Source organism: Aaosphaeria arxii (assembly GCF_010015735.1).
Source record: "Aaosphaeria arxii CBS 175.79 unplaced genomic scaffold BU24scaffold_2, whole genome shotgun sequence".
NCBI classification, from domain to species: Eukaryota; Fungi; Ascomycota; class Dothideomycetes; order Pleosporales; genus Aaosphaeria; species Aaosphaeria arxii.
This window is the reverse complement of record NW_022983475.1, coordinates 4,548,322-4,564,111: the sequence shown is the minus strand read 5'-3', so window position 1 is coordinate 4,564,111 and position 15,790 is coordinate 4,548,322. Positions and strand designations below refer to the sequence as shown.

The following is a 15,790-nucleotide window of genomic DNA, read 5'->3' as shown; positions in this document are numbered from 1 at the left end:
GGCGGCTGGGCATTTCGGGCTGGACTGGGCTGGACTTCGGTGGGCTGCTATGAGCGGTGCAGCGTACGCCGTATGGATGTACTGTGTACATTGTACTCAAGACAATTATGTGTATAGTTACAGTACTTGATACGGAGTAACATACTACTCACTCTTACGAAACACGGCGCGGCCCAGTACGTACTGTGTACCTAGGTAGAGTAGATACCTAGGTACCTAGAGACCAACGCACCGATTCCGCAGGAATGGGAAAAGATTCCCAATGCGTGGCCTGGGCTGAGTATGACTGTTGAATAGTGTAATGAATCATGAATTGTGATCCCTAGCTACCCATATTGGAGGAGCGTAGCATGTAATATTCCGACTCGTGACTCGATGGGAAGAGCAGAGAAGAGAAGAGGGGTAACATCAGGCCATGTCGGAGACTCGGAGGAAAAGACGAAAGGAAGAGAAAAGAAGAGAAACCATAAGAGGAGGGAAAAAGACGCAAGAGATATTATGTAGATCTACGAATACAAGAGTGATCGGTGTTTGTACGAGTGGGGAACTAATAATAAACAGTAAATGGGTTCATTGTTTCATGGATTGGAATGTGTTTGTGTGTGTGGAGGATCATAAAGATGGGAGTCATGGGAGAAATGATATGGGAAATTATATGGTGGCGCGTGGTGACAAAGGTCTAGACCGTGGGCCAGATTCATTCAGACCCTGGTCCCTCCGGGTCGTGATTGGCCAGAAAGGAGTCTTGGGCCAGGCATGGTGACACCTTTTTTTCGACCTCCATTGATTGTTATTATTATTATTTATTCCTCCCCGTCGTGTTCCCAGCTCTTCTCCTCCATTAGTTGTCCTGTCATTATTGATGAGGGGAAAAGAAGAGGAGGGACGAAAATGAAGAAGAAGGGACACGAACAAGGGCGAAGGGAAAGGGGAGTGTGGATAACCGAGGGAAGGGTAATGAGAGAGTTTGCAAACTCAGCTTTTCTTTCTTGATGCAGTCCCAGTCAGGTCAGCACTCAGGTCTCATTGCAACCCAAAGTGCTGCTAGATACTTAGAAAGGAAAGGTAGGCACTTGTTGAAACTACCACGCCTTAGAGATGATTATCACTCGTCCTCCGCGTACCGGACCGATTCGAGTTCATTCAATATGCCGTACTACTATTTTAAGGTATTGGTTACTCACACAGTTACACCTACCTCTACGGAGTGCATAGCAATGGAATCTACGGAGTACGGAGTACATATAAACATAAACAAAACAAAGATAGGGATGGGGATGCCAATACAGATTATAATGAAATTGCCATCCTACTGTACGCTGTTTCTTCAACAGTACCATGCCATCCTTGAAAACAGCTTTGACAAGCAACAGCAGCCTTCAAGGATTAATGGAGTCTGTTGAACTCAATCTGCAAATAGATCATCGTCAACTACTCCGTACCGGGTAGGTTACTTACGGTATGTACTGACTTACTTACTTCTGGAACCTATTAGATGGTTCGTTCAGCACTCGACCCGCATCCACACTTGTCCCCATCTGGCAGAATCGTATGTCTTTTTTCCCACAACAAACTCGGTACCTCTTTCCCACTCCTCCTGCCACGCTCCTTCCCTACCCTACGTGCCTTCCCTTCCCTTCCTCTTGCCATATGTCCTCCTCCCCCTAATTCTCTCTATCCATACAACCCATACAGTTCATCCCCTCACTTCATTCACAGACACACAAACAAAGTTAACAAACACACACACCGTCAGCTTCATTTTGTCCACACCGATACACGCATACATATTTACTGTGTACTTACTCACTCACATACACTATCCTCCATTCATTCTGTGCTGCATTTGCATCTGTATCTGCATCTGCATCCACATCTTCATCAATCGTTATTCTATCTTTCCCTCCCCAGACAGACGGGCTACATACGAATCTGGCTGCCTGCATCCGTCTGTTGGGCCGTAATCTTTCCCATTGATCCCCTCTAACTAGGAGGTAGCTTTCTTTACTATCCATACTATTCACCATCTCCAACGCTACTAGCTACTACCCTACTACACTACTAGCTACCACCACGAGTATGTATTAGCTATTACCACAACAATTGTTGCTGTCACCACTCTTCTCTTCCTCTTACATTACTCCACCTCCGACATCCCATCATCCTTGCATTCCCATCACCCTGACCAATTTTACTATACCATTAATTATTATTATTACCATCTACTACTTACTACACAGTACATACACAGTACTTCTTACAGAGACACTGCTATTGACTGTTGGCCTCACTTTCTGCCCCTCTCTTCTCCTCGCCTCTCCTCGCCCTCACCACCACTGCTGACCCTATCCGCTCGCTTCCTAAGCTTCCCTATCTCATATTCATCCCATATCCTATATCCCATACCTATTCACTCTGCATTATCTTATACACACACACACACAATATTCCCGTGCTTCGTATCTTGTATCCGCGTTGACTGTCTTACCCTTTTGGAAGACCTCTCGCACGCATCCACCACAGCCACTCTCAATCATATCATTACTCGAGATCTCGGACCCATTCCCTGTCACATCCTATCCTATCCTATCCTATCCTATCCTCCACTACTCGTAGTTTCATACCCTACCCTACCCTACCCTACCTTACTCAACCCTGTCCTGCCCTGCCCTTCCCTGTGCTTGTCCTACCCGCTCTTTCCCTACAGGGCCGATCCGTGATCGCACCTAATCGTCTAGGTGCTATTCCTATTATCATCACCACCACAACCACAAGGTCCACAACCACCACCAACACTCCACTACTACCACCACCACCACCATTAACGAGTACGTGCTCAATCAAGTATTCCGACCTTGCGCCTCTTCTTTCTCCTAGTACACCATCTACAGTACTACCACTCGTACTGGCACTCCACCGTCAGTCCGTCCCCAGTCCATGTAAGGATCTTCGAAACCTCCACCATTTTTTTCTTTTCAACACATCCTTCGCTCCCCCAGCCCTCTCGACCTACTCCCAATTCTGGAGTCGTACCTCGCATGTCTCCACTGTCTCGTGAGATGGTCGACGACGGTCTGTCTCCAGTACCCATCGTTCCCGCCAATAATTCCCATACCAACAATAGCATCTCATCTGTCCCTCTTTCAGTCTCTGTCTCTGACTCTGTCTCTGCCACTGCCACCCCGTCTCCCTCGTCTCCCCTCCATGACGACGGTACCCGCGTGGCAGTGGCAGATTCCGACAATGTGGTCCTCCATGAGCTGGCGCCGCCTCCAATAGGCCCCTCCAATCTTCTCGAACCTCCCATCCTCCAACCCTTCCCACTCCCACCTCCATCGCCATTTCACTCACAAGACCTACCGTCCCCTCCGCAAGACAGTCGACTCGACTTGTCTTTCCGCATCGCTGACCCCAGTCTCTCGCTCACTGATGTATCCCCCGCGACCTGTCCTCTCATCACGACAAAATCTCTCAACCTTCGCTTGCCATCCTTCGATCTCTTGGGAATTGCAGCACCTCACCCCGACCGCATCGCCGTTCATTCTCCCAGTAGCTTCTCCCCGCTAGGTGCAGGCCCATTATCGAAACCTGAGGATCCCCTTCATGCACTAAGCCCATCCTTGATCGAACCAGAGCGCCAGCTTCCACAGATCGACGGCACCGTGGATTCTTCTCCCCCGAGCCCTGAGGCTGCCAGGGCCAAGGTCCAACGTCTCGTGCCCGTGGTCACCCCTCCTAACGAGGAGCCTGGTACCTTCAATTGGGGTTCTTTCGTGAACGTTGGTACCGCTGCTGTCGGTTCTCCCCCCAACTCGGAGCCAGGAGTCTCACCAGGCACCAACATCACTTCGCTGAGTGCGGTCACGGCAGAGACAGCAGAGACAGCCGTGCCAGATCCGCTCTCGGTCACGGATCTGAGTGACGCGCTCGGCATGGCTGCTTGGATAGAGAGCATCCGACAAATATTAAGTCCGTCCTCGCTAGCTCCCTTGCCCATCATCGAATGCTAATGCTGACTAAAATCGTACAGCCTCTGACGTCTCCTCTGCACGGCATGATTCGATAAAGGTCTTGTCGCATGCGCTTCCCTCCCCATCGCTGACCGGCCACCTCTTTGCACAGATCATATCCGCCATTCACGAGAGGACCACCACCTCGACCTCTTGGATCAATGTCTTTCACGCAGTGCCCGGACGGTTCACGCTAGCCGACCTACCCAAATCCCCACCCTCCACACCTGGTCAGGTTGTAGGAGGTGATGAATATTTCACCTCCAAGATATTCGACACTGCAGTCGCTGTTCCCGATTACCAGCTCGATGCGAGACTCTTGCCGCCGTCGCCTCGGCCTGTCGTGCCCCCAGGAAGCGTGAACGTCTCGGTCGTGGAACGCTATATCCCGCCCACCAACGAGAATGAATTCGTGGAAATGTTTTCCATGAGAGGAGGGCATTCTCTGCTCCTTGATCGTCTAATAGAGGTCTCTCCCGATAATGGCAGGCTCTTGTTCATCTATCCGACCAGGACAGGCGCACAAACATTCATGCGTAGCTATCTAGGGCCGGTCCTGGACCCTCTTCTGCGCTCGATGACGATTGTTCACGATCTGTCATCAGATCTAAGCAAGTCTCTGGGTCCCATGAAGGCCGTCGATCGCCTGCCGGAGTATGTTCAGCTGGATACGCGACTGAGGGCCTTTTGTAACCAACTCAACCAAGACGAAAACCATTTGCGTACTTCCGGATCCACGTACTCGATTATACATGCCTCGAGAGAGGAAATTGTCATTGACCGTGCGTCATGGGCCAAGGACTGGTGGATCAAACAGGAGAAACCGCGGATTCGAGAGGCGGTCACTAGGTATTTCCGCAAGGCTAAGGTTCTTCCCAGGGACACATCGATGACCCCCTCGAATCTAATACAGGAGATATTGGATGGCGTCGCGAATAGGGAATGCGAAAGGCTGGTCCAACCGCGAGGCATAGAGGTGGGAGTGTTCGTCATCCAAAAGTCACGCTAATTCACGATTTCTTCATTTGTTTTACGAGCCCTACACACAGGCGGACCGAAGCTGCAATTATAGAATATTACGTACGATACGTGCAAATAGTTGGAAGGCCACTGCTGGCTACCTCGGGAGTTCTAGGAGCGAATAATACCCTTTCTGCGCAGCATTGGATGGCGTTCTCATCTGACAACGTGGCGTTGTTGTACGAATACACAAGTGGAGGAACCACTAAGAATTCTTCGAATATATTTTAATGATACGATTTTCTTTTCTTCTTTGCTTCCAACTTCTCCAAGTCGAGTCGTCTGTGGGGCGGCCATCCTTGTCTCTGCTCAGTGGGGCTGGTAAGCAAAGGGCACCGAAGGGCTGAAATCATCCGATCCATCCAAGCGTCTGAGACCCTCCAGCGCACCTTGACAGGCTTGACTCAACGATCTGCCCAGATGTCCCGTCCGTTGATCCCTTTAAATCCATCTCTCCATGTGTCTTCCCTGTTGACATCGTTTCAAGGCATTCAAACTTCCCACAAAACCAGTCACCAATCACAACGAACCAAACCGCCCAAAGAGGAAGTAGCGTTTCCAGCCTAACGCATCGCTCTCTCCATCGCTCCGACGTACGAAATAGCTGATATGGCCGACTCTGCAAGCAATTCCAATAATGACGATAGGGTGAGGATTCTTGTGCGAGGTTTTGGCGTGAGTACTTCCTCGTGCTGAATGTCCAAGCACGGGGTACCTTCTTCCTGGGTTCATCCAACCACGTGACAACTCGCTCACTCTCAATCTTCATGCTAGCCGTTCAACAATTATAAAACGAATCCAGCCGGGGAAATAGTGTATAGCCTCCCTGATAATCTCCCAGAGGATCCTTCGGTCCGCATCCTAAGTGGCGATGCGCTTCCAGCATCATACACCCGCCTCCAGGCCCTTCTCCCGGCTTGCATCGAGAGAACCGACCCAGACATCATCGTCCTCCTCGGCCTTGACGAGACGAGTCCACCGGGCGTCTTCAAAATCGAAATCGGCGCCGACAGGGACGGGTACCACCAGATCCTCGATTCCCATCGAGAGGTGTTCACCAAGCGCGACGGTAAGAGGGTCTTTGGAGGCGGAGGAGCAGTAGCCAAGGGAGAAGAGAGGTTGGAAACGAGGTTCGACGTCGATGGCGTGGTCGAGACATGCATGAATGATGTCTGGGGCTTGGAAGTGCCATCATCATCCTCATCCTCATCATCTTCAGCGAGTGGAAATAGTGAACCCAAACCCACCACCACCAGCAACAAGAACAGCAAAAAGTCCAGCAAAGCCAGCAAACCAGCAGCTCAAACTCGCACCGCCAGTACTGCTACAATCACAAAACATCCCATCTCCATCCAACGAAGCGATGACCCCGGAACATTCGTCTGCGGCTTCGCATACTACCTCACCATGTTCGAGCTGACGCACAAGCGCAGCCGCAAGCCCGACGTCGTCTTCCTTCATTTACCCTGGCTGGAGGGGAAGGAGCAGATTGGTGTCGGGGTTGCGGTCGTGCGGAAGATTCTTGCGGCGCTGGCTGGTGCGTGGGAGGGACGGTAGGGGGAAGAGGGGAGGGAGAAGTGGGAGTTTGCGGTGTGGTGTTTGCCGTATTATAGGATGGCATGTCTTGTTCTATTTGATTTGATACAAGATGATTCAATCGAAGTACTGATTCAACAAAAGATAGACAGACAGAGAAGGATATTATACGCCTGTAAGTCTGTATGCTTATCAAGTGATACGGCTCTAAGTCAATCTCAACCATGACATTAACAGCAACAGAGGCCGAATGGAATTTGAGTTCTTGACTTCCAGACAATATACCCATTCTCCTGAAAGTCAAGTATAATAGATGATGTACTGTCAAAATCTTAACGTTAAGATAAACATATTGCTAGGTAACATGACCTGACCTGACTTGACTTATAAATTAATCAATACATTACTGAATTTCTCTAAGGTGAGCTATCCACCTATCGATCTTACTATCCATATCGTCTCATCGATTAGGAGGTCGCTCAGCCGTTCGTAGTATCCCTCTCGCCGTCGCTCGCAACGCAGTTGATCTTCAACAAACTCTCATCCACGTTCATACACTCCCACGTCGTCGTATTCCCGCTCGGCACCTTGATATCGACATCCTCGACGCGGATGTTACTGCATCTCTGTATCTCCCGTTAGCATTCCCACTCCCCATTATTTCAGACACACGTGTACTCACATCCGGCGCACTACACACCAACGTCCCCGCCTCGGGATCCGCCTTCTTACTCGTCGTCCCCCTCAAATTCTTCACAAGCACATCCTCGATCCTCAACTCACTCGGAAACTCGTTACACAGCGTCTGATTCTTCTGCCCGTAGCACTGCGTAATCGTGATGGCGCGATCGTTATCCCTACTCACGAGCCCCTCGTACGTAACGTTCCTGACATACCCTTTCCCGCCCCCGCCGTTGAGGTTCTCCTGGAAGAGCGAGGCGACGCCCGGCCACACTTTTATGCGGACGAAGTCCGAGGCGAGGGCCATGGTGATGTTGTGGATGTACAGGTTGGAGACGATGTCGGTGAGGTTGGCGTATTGGCCTAGCGAGCCGACGGAGATGCCGTGCGAGCCGGTGCAGTCGAGGTTTTGGACGATGACGTTGGTGGAGTTGGGCTTGAAGGATACGCAGTCTATTTGCGGGGGGTTGTTAGGGGAACTTGACTCTTCTTATTTGAGGGGGAGGAGGGGGGGGATGGGGACGTACCGTCGGTGTTGTCGATGACGGAGTTCTGAATTACCACGTTGTTGGAGCGGTAGGTGTCCCAGCCGTCCGAGTTGGCGATCTTGACGCCGTCGGTGCTCTGGGGGTGGTGGGTTAGTGTCTTTCTTCTTTCTTTGGAGGTTCTATAGGATCGGGGTACGGTGGATATGTACCTTTGCTTGGATGTCGAGATCGCTGATCAGGATGTCGGAGCTGTTGGCGATGATGTTGAACCACTACAGATTTGTTAGTATTCTGAGTCCTTCAATTGGGAGGGTCTTTCTTCTTACGTTAGGCGAGTTCCTCATCCTCAGATTCGACATAGTCGCCCCCTTCATCCCATCCATGGAGAACAAAATCGGCCTAAACAACTACCCACCACCACCATCGTTAGCATCAACACCCAAAATCCAGCAACCTCTCCTCAACCCCATTCACAAACTCACAGTCTTATTCGTAACAATCTCCTCCCAATACTTCTGCCCATGCCCATCGATAACACTCTTCCCATTACTCAAATCCCCATAGATATTCACGTCCTCGCCGCCCCACTTCCAAAACGTCGACATGTTCTGGAAGTCGTACTTGAAGCTGTTCTCCGCCCAGTAGTACACGTCCTTCGCGTTGAAGTGGATCTCGCCCGTTATGACGACGTCCACGTGGCGGAGGAACGTGAGGTCGAGCGGCGAGCTGACGAGGTAGGATTTGTCGAGGACGACTGTGCCGCCGTTGTTGCATTTTTTGAGGGCGGCTTTGATGGCGGGCGCGTCGTCGCGGTCGGCGGAGGTGGAGACGGGAGCGACGAAGCATTTTTTGTGGGCGGAGCGAGGGGGGGAGCATGGGAATTCGAGGCCCGTTGTGTAGGGGGAGGGCGTGAGGTTGGGGCGAGGGGGGATTTTGGAGGTGCTGTATGAGGATGGTGATGGGGATGCGGTGGTGAGGGTCGTGAGGATGGGCAGCACGGTGCTGCATATGTTGGTGAACCTCATGATGTATGTACGGTATATATATATATATATATGTAAACCTCGAATAGGAAAACCCAATTGAGTTCAAGAAACTCAGTCAGCGACGAGGATCTGGTATCTCGAACAGCGAATTGAAGTCCCGCCCTCTCAAAAAAAAAACATCCAAACCCAGCGTCCGATGTCCAATTCATATATCAATCCAGGAACCGCTCGGTCCTTCTATCCCATGGAGTCGATTTCGAGGTGCTAGGATATTAACCAGCCGACGCACCCGCAGATCTGCAGAAATATTGTCCTTGCGATGCTAGATGCTCGACGCCCATACGTGGATGAATTACCATTCTACCCCATGCTCCTCCCCCGGTCCCCACCCCATCTCAAGGGCAAGATACACACCAGCGCCAGTACCCATCCGGGCGCCATCATTTCGGTGCAAATTTACCGCGAGATGTCTCGAGAGAAATGTGGTGAGCCGCGGGTGGTTCGGCAGGCTGCCGAGTCGAGGGCAGCCCAAAAGCTTGTGTCGAGTTGGGAAGGATCCGCGGGGGCTTGTCTGTTCTTGGGGGGCCAGCCCGGGGAGGTTTTGCGGAGGGAGAAGTGCGGGGGTGGGTTGGAGACCGTTAGGTTGGTGACTACTGGTGACTACTGGGGGCACATGGGGATGGTTGGCGCCGGGAAAATAATACTCCTTTGCTAGTTGTGGCGGCCGACGATGGGGCTTTGGCGCGAGATTATTGTGGAAATTATCTGAGGGTTTTCGCCGGTGGGTGAAATGAAGCTGGAGATTTGATATCCTTCGATTGTGGTTGCCGAGGATGTCAATTGTTGGCTTGGAGAGTCTGATAACGTCGTCAAGCAGGTGTCTCACAAAGTGCATGCTCTGAACGAAGAAACAATGTATTGCAGTCTAAGGAGTCAGAGCCTCTGAAATGTAAACCTGGAATATCAATCTGTATCGCTAGCAAGACAAAAGTTTTCTGATACGAATAGTAGCTCACCGCTGTGTAGTGTTGTTGTTCTATGCTTACCGCTTCATCTGAATAGAATCTAAACCAACTTCGAATATTCAACAGAATCGACCCATTCTCCTTTGCTTTCGTACACCTTTTCTGCTTCATACGTCTTCTTGAATCCCAATCGCTCGGCCATCTTCCAACTCCCCTCGTTCCTGGGATCGCACTCAATTTCCAGTTTCAACGGACTCCCCAGCAATGGGATGAATGCACGCATGGCCTCAGTCGCGAGACCTTTGCCCTGCACCTCAGGCAAGAAAGAAAAGAACAACGACGCCTTCGGGGGATCCTGAACCCCCGCCTTCGCCTCATCCTCTTTCGCTATCAACGCACCCACTCTCCCTACCAACCTACCCTCAAAGTCGACCGCCAACTCTACATGCTTCCTAGGCTTCGCCGTCGAGTTCTGCAAGATGCTCACCACGCTCTTATGAGCCTCCTCCCTCGTCCTCGGCCCGTAGTTCTGATACCTCACGACCTCCGGAATCGACTCCAACCTATAAAACCCCTCCGCATCCCCCAGGATAAACTCCCTCAGCGTCAACCTCTCCGTCTTCAACGCCCCGAACCTCTCCCCCTTGAAATTCGCCGCCCTTATCGCCGCAAGCTCCTCCTCGCTCAGCAAGCCTGCGACCCTCAGGATCTTCTGCACGACATCCCCCTTCGCCTCGACATAGTCCACGATATTCGTGTCCCTTGCCGCGAGCTCCAGCTTCACGCGCGCGTACTCGTCCCGCAGCTCTGGGTTCCCGCGCAGCGTGTCGCGTACGCTCAGGTGGTTCCGCAGGGAGAACGCGCCGTCGACGCAGACGTAGATGTTGCGGCGGGGGTCCTGCTCCGGGTCGCGCATCACGTGGCGGTCGACGATGCCGAGCTCGCCGACGTCGGTGAAGTTGCCGTTGGCGACGAGGCTGTCAATGGCGGCGCGCACGTTTTCGCGGGCTACGATGATGTCGATGTCGATGGTGGGTTTTGCGGCGAGGCCTGGGACGGAGGTGCTGCCGACGTGCTCGATGGAGAGGACCGGGACGTTGGTGAGGAAGGTTTCGAGGCGGGTTTTTATGGTTTGGAATTGTGTGGGCCAGGCGGGGTTGTAGTGTTCGACTGTTACGGACATCTTGGGGAGGCAATTGGGTTTGTTAGACGGTGAGGTTGTTGGTGAGTTTCTTGGTGTTGTTATTTTTTTGTGGTTGATGTTGATCCGTGTTGGGTTATCTATATTAGCGCATGTATTTATTTCGGTTTCGCGACGTGGTTGCACAAGGGCGTAGGCAAAGGCGTGCGAAGGGCTGAAAGTTGGTTGATAATTTTCCTAATGCAGCAGCGGACAGAGACTGGTTAGAATGGTCGGGAACATCAATTGCTGACGGATAAAAGTCACCGTGAGAAGAAGCCGTAACATCATGATTGAAAATCTGATAATTGATTGGTCTGAGCGCAAATACGAAATCACGTATGGTAGGAGGAGTGAGAGCCTGGTAGATACTTTACAAAGGAAATCGGGTATGTGTAGGAAGCAGTCTGGTCAGTATGAACATTTTAACCCGCTTAATTCTTTTCATCTTCAGCGTTGGGGAGCAGTTGCTCTCCCTCTTGCTTGACCTCAAAAGACTCGCGCCCTGTGTACTCGGAGTACTCGGGAGGAGCCTCAACATTGATGATCAGCGTGGCGGCCTCCTCGTCATCCAGCGCGAGAGCCTCCTGTGCTCGCCGTGCTGCGCGTCTTCGGAATGCCTTGACAACTGCGAAAGCGAAGAACACAGCGACAATCAGTACCACATTGTTCTTCATGAAGTCGTAGGCCTGCGAGGCAACGACATTTCCAGTCCTGGACCACGTTCCGAGCTTGCCGTAGGCATCCCATTCGGTAGGGTTGTAATCGGTCTTGACCATAGCAAGTCGGCCGCATTTCATCTTCATAGGCTGTGCTCGATCCTTACGATCGATGAGCTGAATATCTTCAGCTACGAACAGATCATGCCCATACTGGAATCCCGGCTTGAGCTTGATCTGCACCATCTTCTGGCCCTCTTGGTTCAAGCTCCAGGTGCCCGGATTGGGGAAGTTGAACCTGTAGATAGCAGTTACATCGAACTGCAACAACTCATCCTCGCTAGAGCCGTCGGCGCGTAGGATGGTGTGTTCGTATTCAAGAGCGTATCTCGAGAACTTCCGTCCCTTGCGAGGGTTTGCGGGGCGTTCATTGATGATGTGCTTCCCAAGCAACATGTCGAAAGGTGCTTTGGGGATGTCCGAGGCGACTTGGACGGCCTCGATGCCGGGTGGGTGCGCCGCGATGTTGAGGAATGGATAGCCATTTAGGAGCATGCCATCGGATGAGGTAGCAGTGAAGTTGAGCAACTACGACATGTTTGTTAGCCGGGAATGTTTTTGTGACCGGCAGCGTGGTATACATACCAAGGAGCTGTCTCTTGGGTCGTCCTTCCATTCTCCGAAGCGTTCCGAACCATGGGGACAGCCGACACAGTCCAGTTTGACGATGTAGGACTGGCTATTGCCGTTGTCGATATGAGAGAGCCATGGTGCGGGCTTTCCCTGCTCCTTGCCGTGCTGACGCTCGAACTCGAAGTCTTTCCAAGTCGACATGGCGGATGCCGTGGCTACGAGAGCCAGCGGCAGGCCGCGGGTGATACCAGACCACATGGTTGATGATAGTCGTTGAGTTTGGGTTGTACAGAAGGGGTGAGTGCGAGTACGAGTAGTGGCATGCAGTGTGCACTCGAGGGTGGAGTGAGTGGAGTGGGTGAGAGGTGAGAGTGGTTGATTACTCGTACCCCCTGCGTTCCTTGTGTTGCTGGTTGGTGATTGGGCGTGATTCGACCATCAGCCCTCGCATGGACGGCCAATCTTAGTACAACCCAGAATAGTTTAGTGTGTCTTCTATAAATGGAGCTAGTGGGCGCAATCACCTGTTAGTCTAATTTCTTCGCCGTAAGGCTGAGACTTTGAACATGAACAACTCAACACGATAGGGACGAACACGACTCATGGATGGCTTCGGTCTGCTTGCTAACAAAGGAATGGACCTTATCAAAAGTTGTTATCAATTCCATCAAATCTTGCATTGATGCAATCACAATTGGCTGTCCGGCGTATCCTCCCTCCTATCGCTGTCGTCATTCCATTCGCACTTAGTATATACCCGAACGGACCTGATCCAACGACGCATCTGGGAAGAGGACACATCGTGCGAGTAGCATAAAGCAGAGATAAAAACAATCGGTCCTGACGAACCATAATATTCCGCACGGTTCCTTTGTCTCTCTCGTGCGTTCGAAGGCGTTGTGGAAGGTGCTCCCCCACATTCCTACTCATCCTATCTCATCCCTCGTATGGTCGTCCCTCACCAGGTTCTACATGCCCTGCATCTTAAGTGACCGTACATACAAGTCAGTGCTCGGAGCTGAGCATGTCAGATTATCGAAAGGATCTTGTCTATTATGTGATGGGGGGCATTGCTACCCTTCGCTATGCTTACAATGAGGTCCAGGCGTCCTGCCGGGCAGTACCCGGAGAATTCAGCACCATACACAACCGCACTTCGGATTTCATTCTACAGGATGTGCGTTTGAGGAACGGGACCTATGGCTGAGCTTCGCCGCCGCCCAATGGCCCCCAGGATCCACATCCGTCTCAGCCCCAAGGTTGTGCACCTGCAGTGTGATGATGTTCACAGTTGATTCCAAAATGTCCATAGACCCTGGGCGGTGTCATTTCCCCATCGCAGCAAGACTATACATAAGAAGAGTGAGCCACCTCTCTCCACAGATCTCCAGTTCTCAAGTGACCAACTTTAAGCTCAATCGCATTTTCCGCATCAGGAGTCTCTAGGAAGCTTCCTTAAAAATTCCTTTATCCCACGGGGTTGATCCTGATCCCTTCTGACGTCGCGTGCATCTTTTACCCAAAGGGTTTCCGGACGGAGTTTTAGATATTTAATCGACTCCGACGCAACCACTTTCGCAACATCTCCAGTCTCTATCTTTTCACATTCAACCTTCTTTCAACAAACAAACAAACTTCATACTTCGAAACTTCGATATTCAATTCTTCAAAAATGGCTCAAGAACAAGAATGGCATCACAAGGGTAGCTCTTGCTGCAGCCCCTTCGGCACCTGTAAGGCAATCCCCAATATCTTCGCAATGCAGAACACAGAATTAACCAAATCGCAGGCATGCTCTCTTGCTGCTGCCCATGCATCACCTATGGTCGCGCCAAATACCGCGTCAAGAATGACGGCAACATGAACGGCTACTCATGCTGCAACATGCCCGTAAGTTCAACCATCAACCCATCCACATATCTACTCTCCTCTTCTCTACGATACTAACCTCTACAACAGTGCGTCGGCTTCACCTTCCTCTCCTGCCTGGGATTCTCCTTCATCCTGCCCATGATCAACCGCGGCGACATGCGCGCCAAATACCACCTCCAAGGCAACGGCTGCAAGGACTGCCTGTGCGCCTGCTTCTGCACGCCCTGCGATGTCACCCAGCAGGACAAGGAGAGCGAGTTCCGCGAGGAGCAGAAGCACACGCTCATGCAGCCCGGCAAGGTCGACCAGATGCACTACGGCCGCAAGTAAGCAGTAGCATTGCGCTCGCACGAGACGTGATTTAGCTTCTTTTTTTTCAGCTCAGCGGGAGGAGTTTGCGATTTAGGAACGGGGCCAAGACAGGAAATTAAGATTATCTACCTATATCAGGCAATTTCTGACTATTTTCGTTTTACGCAACCTTGGGGATCAACTGTTTGCCTTTGCTTTTTTGCTTTTCTTATGTGTTTGGGCTTAATTGCGGAGTTTTGTGGCACAGATCTTGGAGGAGATAAACTTACACGGGCAAAAGATACCAACCAAATAAACAATTTCTCAACATCTTGGAACATACATACATACCGTTATTGTGCACTTCATCTCACCTTGCCCTCGCAAATTGCATAACCCTCTCAAATCCATGTCTCACTCTCACACCATGCGCTGGCATACCTATAAAACCTAACAAAGAAAAACGTACACACACGCCTCCTCCTGCAATGTCGTGAGTCCCGCACTTGCATAGAGCGAGCGCAGATCTACATCTCATCTGCATTTCCCCCCAAGAGGCACGGCACGTGTCAGCCTTGCTTTGCCGCAGGCAAGTGGGATGTGATTGATGTTTCGGCCCCCAATGTAGGTACCACACGTAGGTACATGTGTAAGTGTGTACGGAGGTTTCGAGTCCTGCGGTGTGATGATGAGGGAGATGAGGTGGTTGAGCACTAAAGTAGATTCTTGCTAACTATGAAAGGGGAGTCAGGATGGCCAATGGTTTGGGATACTGGTTGTTGGGTCGGTGTATGTGAGGGTTCTGAGATAGATTTAAATGGCTGGAATTGATTAGTAGATCTGAGTATGCTGACGGTGATGAGGGCGGAGGATCTGCGAAAGGGCCTATGCAGTGTTATGCCGAGAAGGGCGGTCTTCTCGTTGTACAATTGAAATATCCTAAAGGAGACTGCACGAGTTGAGCTTGTAGCAATGGCTATCTAATTGGTTGGTGGTGTGTGTTTATACTTTATTTTTGGTCTCATTGTGTACTATGTACGGAGTAGAAAGCGACCATTAGGTAGACTGCTCGTAGTCTCACTGTTGACGAACAGTGTGCTTACTCCTGAAAGTAATAGCATCAATAAATATACTATATCTCAACAACGCAACATGCAAGAATTAGTTACGCAGACTGCACTCCGTAATTGCTACGTATTTCCCTAGTTTCTGCAACTCGACCAACTTACTTACCCAAGGCTACAGTATAGCCAAATCAGCTAGCTAGATTCCATAGTTTCATCGTGACTCCAGTGTGAGTCTCGGGAGACTGCAGCCTTCTGGAGACTGCAGCCTTCTGGAGACTGGCAAATGTATCAATTACTAGAAGACGGTTGGCCTTCTCAACAATTTAATAGAATACACGACTTATGGGCTTCCAACATCACAGATACGGGATCCTGCTCGCTTCGCTTCGCGAAAGTACCGCA

The 15,790-nt window shown here is 51.0% G+C and overlaps 6 protein-coding genes across 6 annotated transcripts; 3 read left to right on the top strand and 3 right to left on the bottom strand.

Annotated features, from left to right (window-relative positions):
* Nucleotides 1-1,495: 1,495 nt before the first annotated feature.
* BU24DRAFT_431684 (uncharacterized protein) lies at nt 1,496-5,019 on the top strand (the record flags this gene model as incomplete). Its single annotated transcript, XM_033529884.1, has 5 exons — nt 1,496-1,549; nt 2,241-2,459; nt 2,935-2,939; nt 3,416-3,969; nt 4,031-5,019. The coding sequence occupies 5 exons, from the start codon at nt 1,496-1,498 to the stop codon at nt 5,017-5,019; spliced, it is 1,821 nt and encodes a 606-aa protein (XP_033388483.1).
* A 315-nt stretch (nt 5,020-5,334) lies between these two features.
* BU24DRAFT_419713 (peptidase C15, pyroglutamyl peptidase I-like protein) lies at nt 5,335-6,741 on the top strand. Its single transcript, XM_033527285.1, has 2 exons — nt 5,335-5,705; nt 5,805-6,741. The coding sequence occupies exons 1-2, from the start codon at nt 5,640-5,642 to the stop codon at nt 6,585-6,587; spliced, it is 849 nt and encodes a 282-aa protein (XP_033388482.1). The 5' UTR covers nt 5,335-5,639; the 3' UTR covers nt 6,588-6,741.
* A 304-nt stretch (nt 6,742-7,045) lies between these two features.
* BU24DRAFT_342791 (glycoside hydrolase family 28 protein) lies at nt 7,046-8,760 on the bottom strand (the record flags this gene model as incomplete). The annotated part of the gene is made up of 6 exons (XM_033523331.1): nt 7,046-7,192; nt 7,249-7,700; nt 7,775-7,871; nt 7,945-8,007; nt 8,062-8,142; nt 8,218-8,760. 6 exons carry the CDS (start codon nt 8,758-8,760, stop codon nt 7,046-7,048), a joined length of 1,383 nt encoding a protein of 460 aa, XP_033388481.1.
* A 967-nt stretch (nt 8,761-9,727) lies between these two features.
* On the bottom strand, nt 9,728-11,093 carry BU24DRAFT_133996 (acyl-CoA N-acyltransferase). The gene has a single exon (XM_033521051.1). It carries the CDS (start codon nt 10,867-10,869, stop codon nt 9,787-9,789), a length of 1,083 nt encoding a protein of 360 aa, XP_033388480.1. The 5' UTR covers nt 10,870-11,093; the 3' UTR covers nt 9,728-9,786.
* Nucleotides 11,094-11,300: 207 nt separating this feature from the next.
* Nucleotides 11,301-12,416, bottom strand: BU24DRAFT_459748 (uncharacterized protein; the record flags this gene model as incomplete). The annotated part of the gene is made up of 2 exons (XM_033531752.1): nt 11,301-12,113; nt 12,171-12,416. 2 exons carry the CDS (start codon nt 12,414-12,416, stop codon nt 11,301-11,303), a joined length of 1,059 nt encoding a protein of 352 aa, XP_033388479.1.
* A 1,129-nt stretch (nt 12,417-13,545) lies between these two features.
* BU24DRAFT_419710 (PLAC8-domain-containing protein) lies at nt 13,546-14,655 on the top strand. Its single transcript, XM_033527284.1, has 3 exons — nt 13,546-13,891; nt 13,948-14,048; nt 14,118-14,655. Exons 1-3 carry the CDS (start codon nt 13,831-13,833, stop codon nt 14,358-14,360), a joined length of 405 nt encoding a protein of 134 aa, XP_033388478.1. The 5' UTR covers nt 13,546-13,830; the 3' UTR covers nt 14,361-14,655.
* The last annotated feature ends 1,135 nt before the right edge of the window (nt 14,656-15,790 follow it).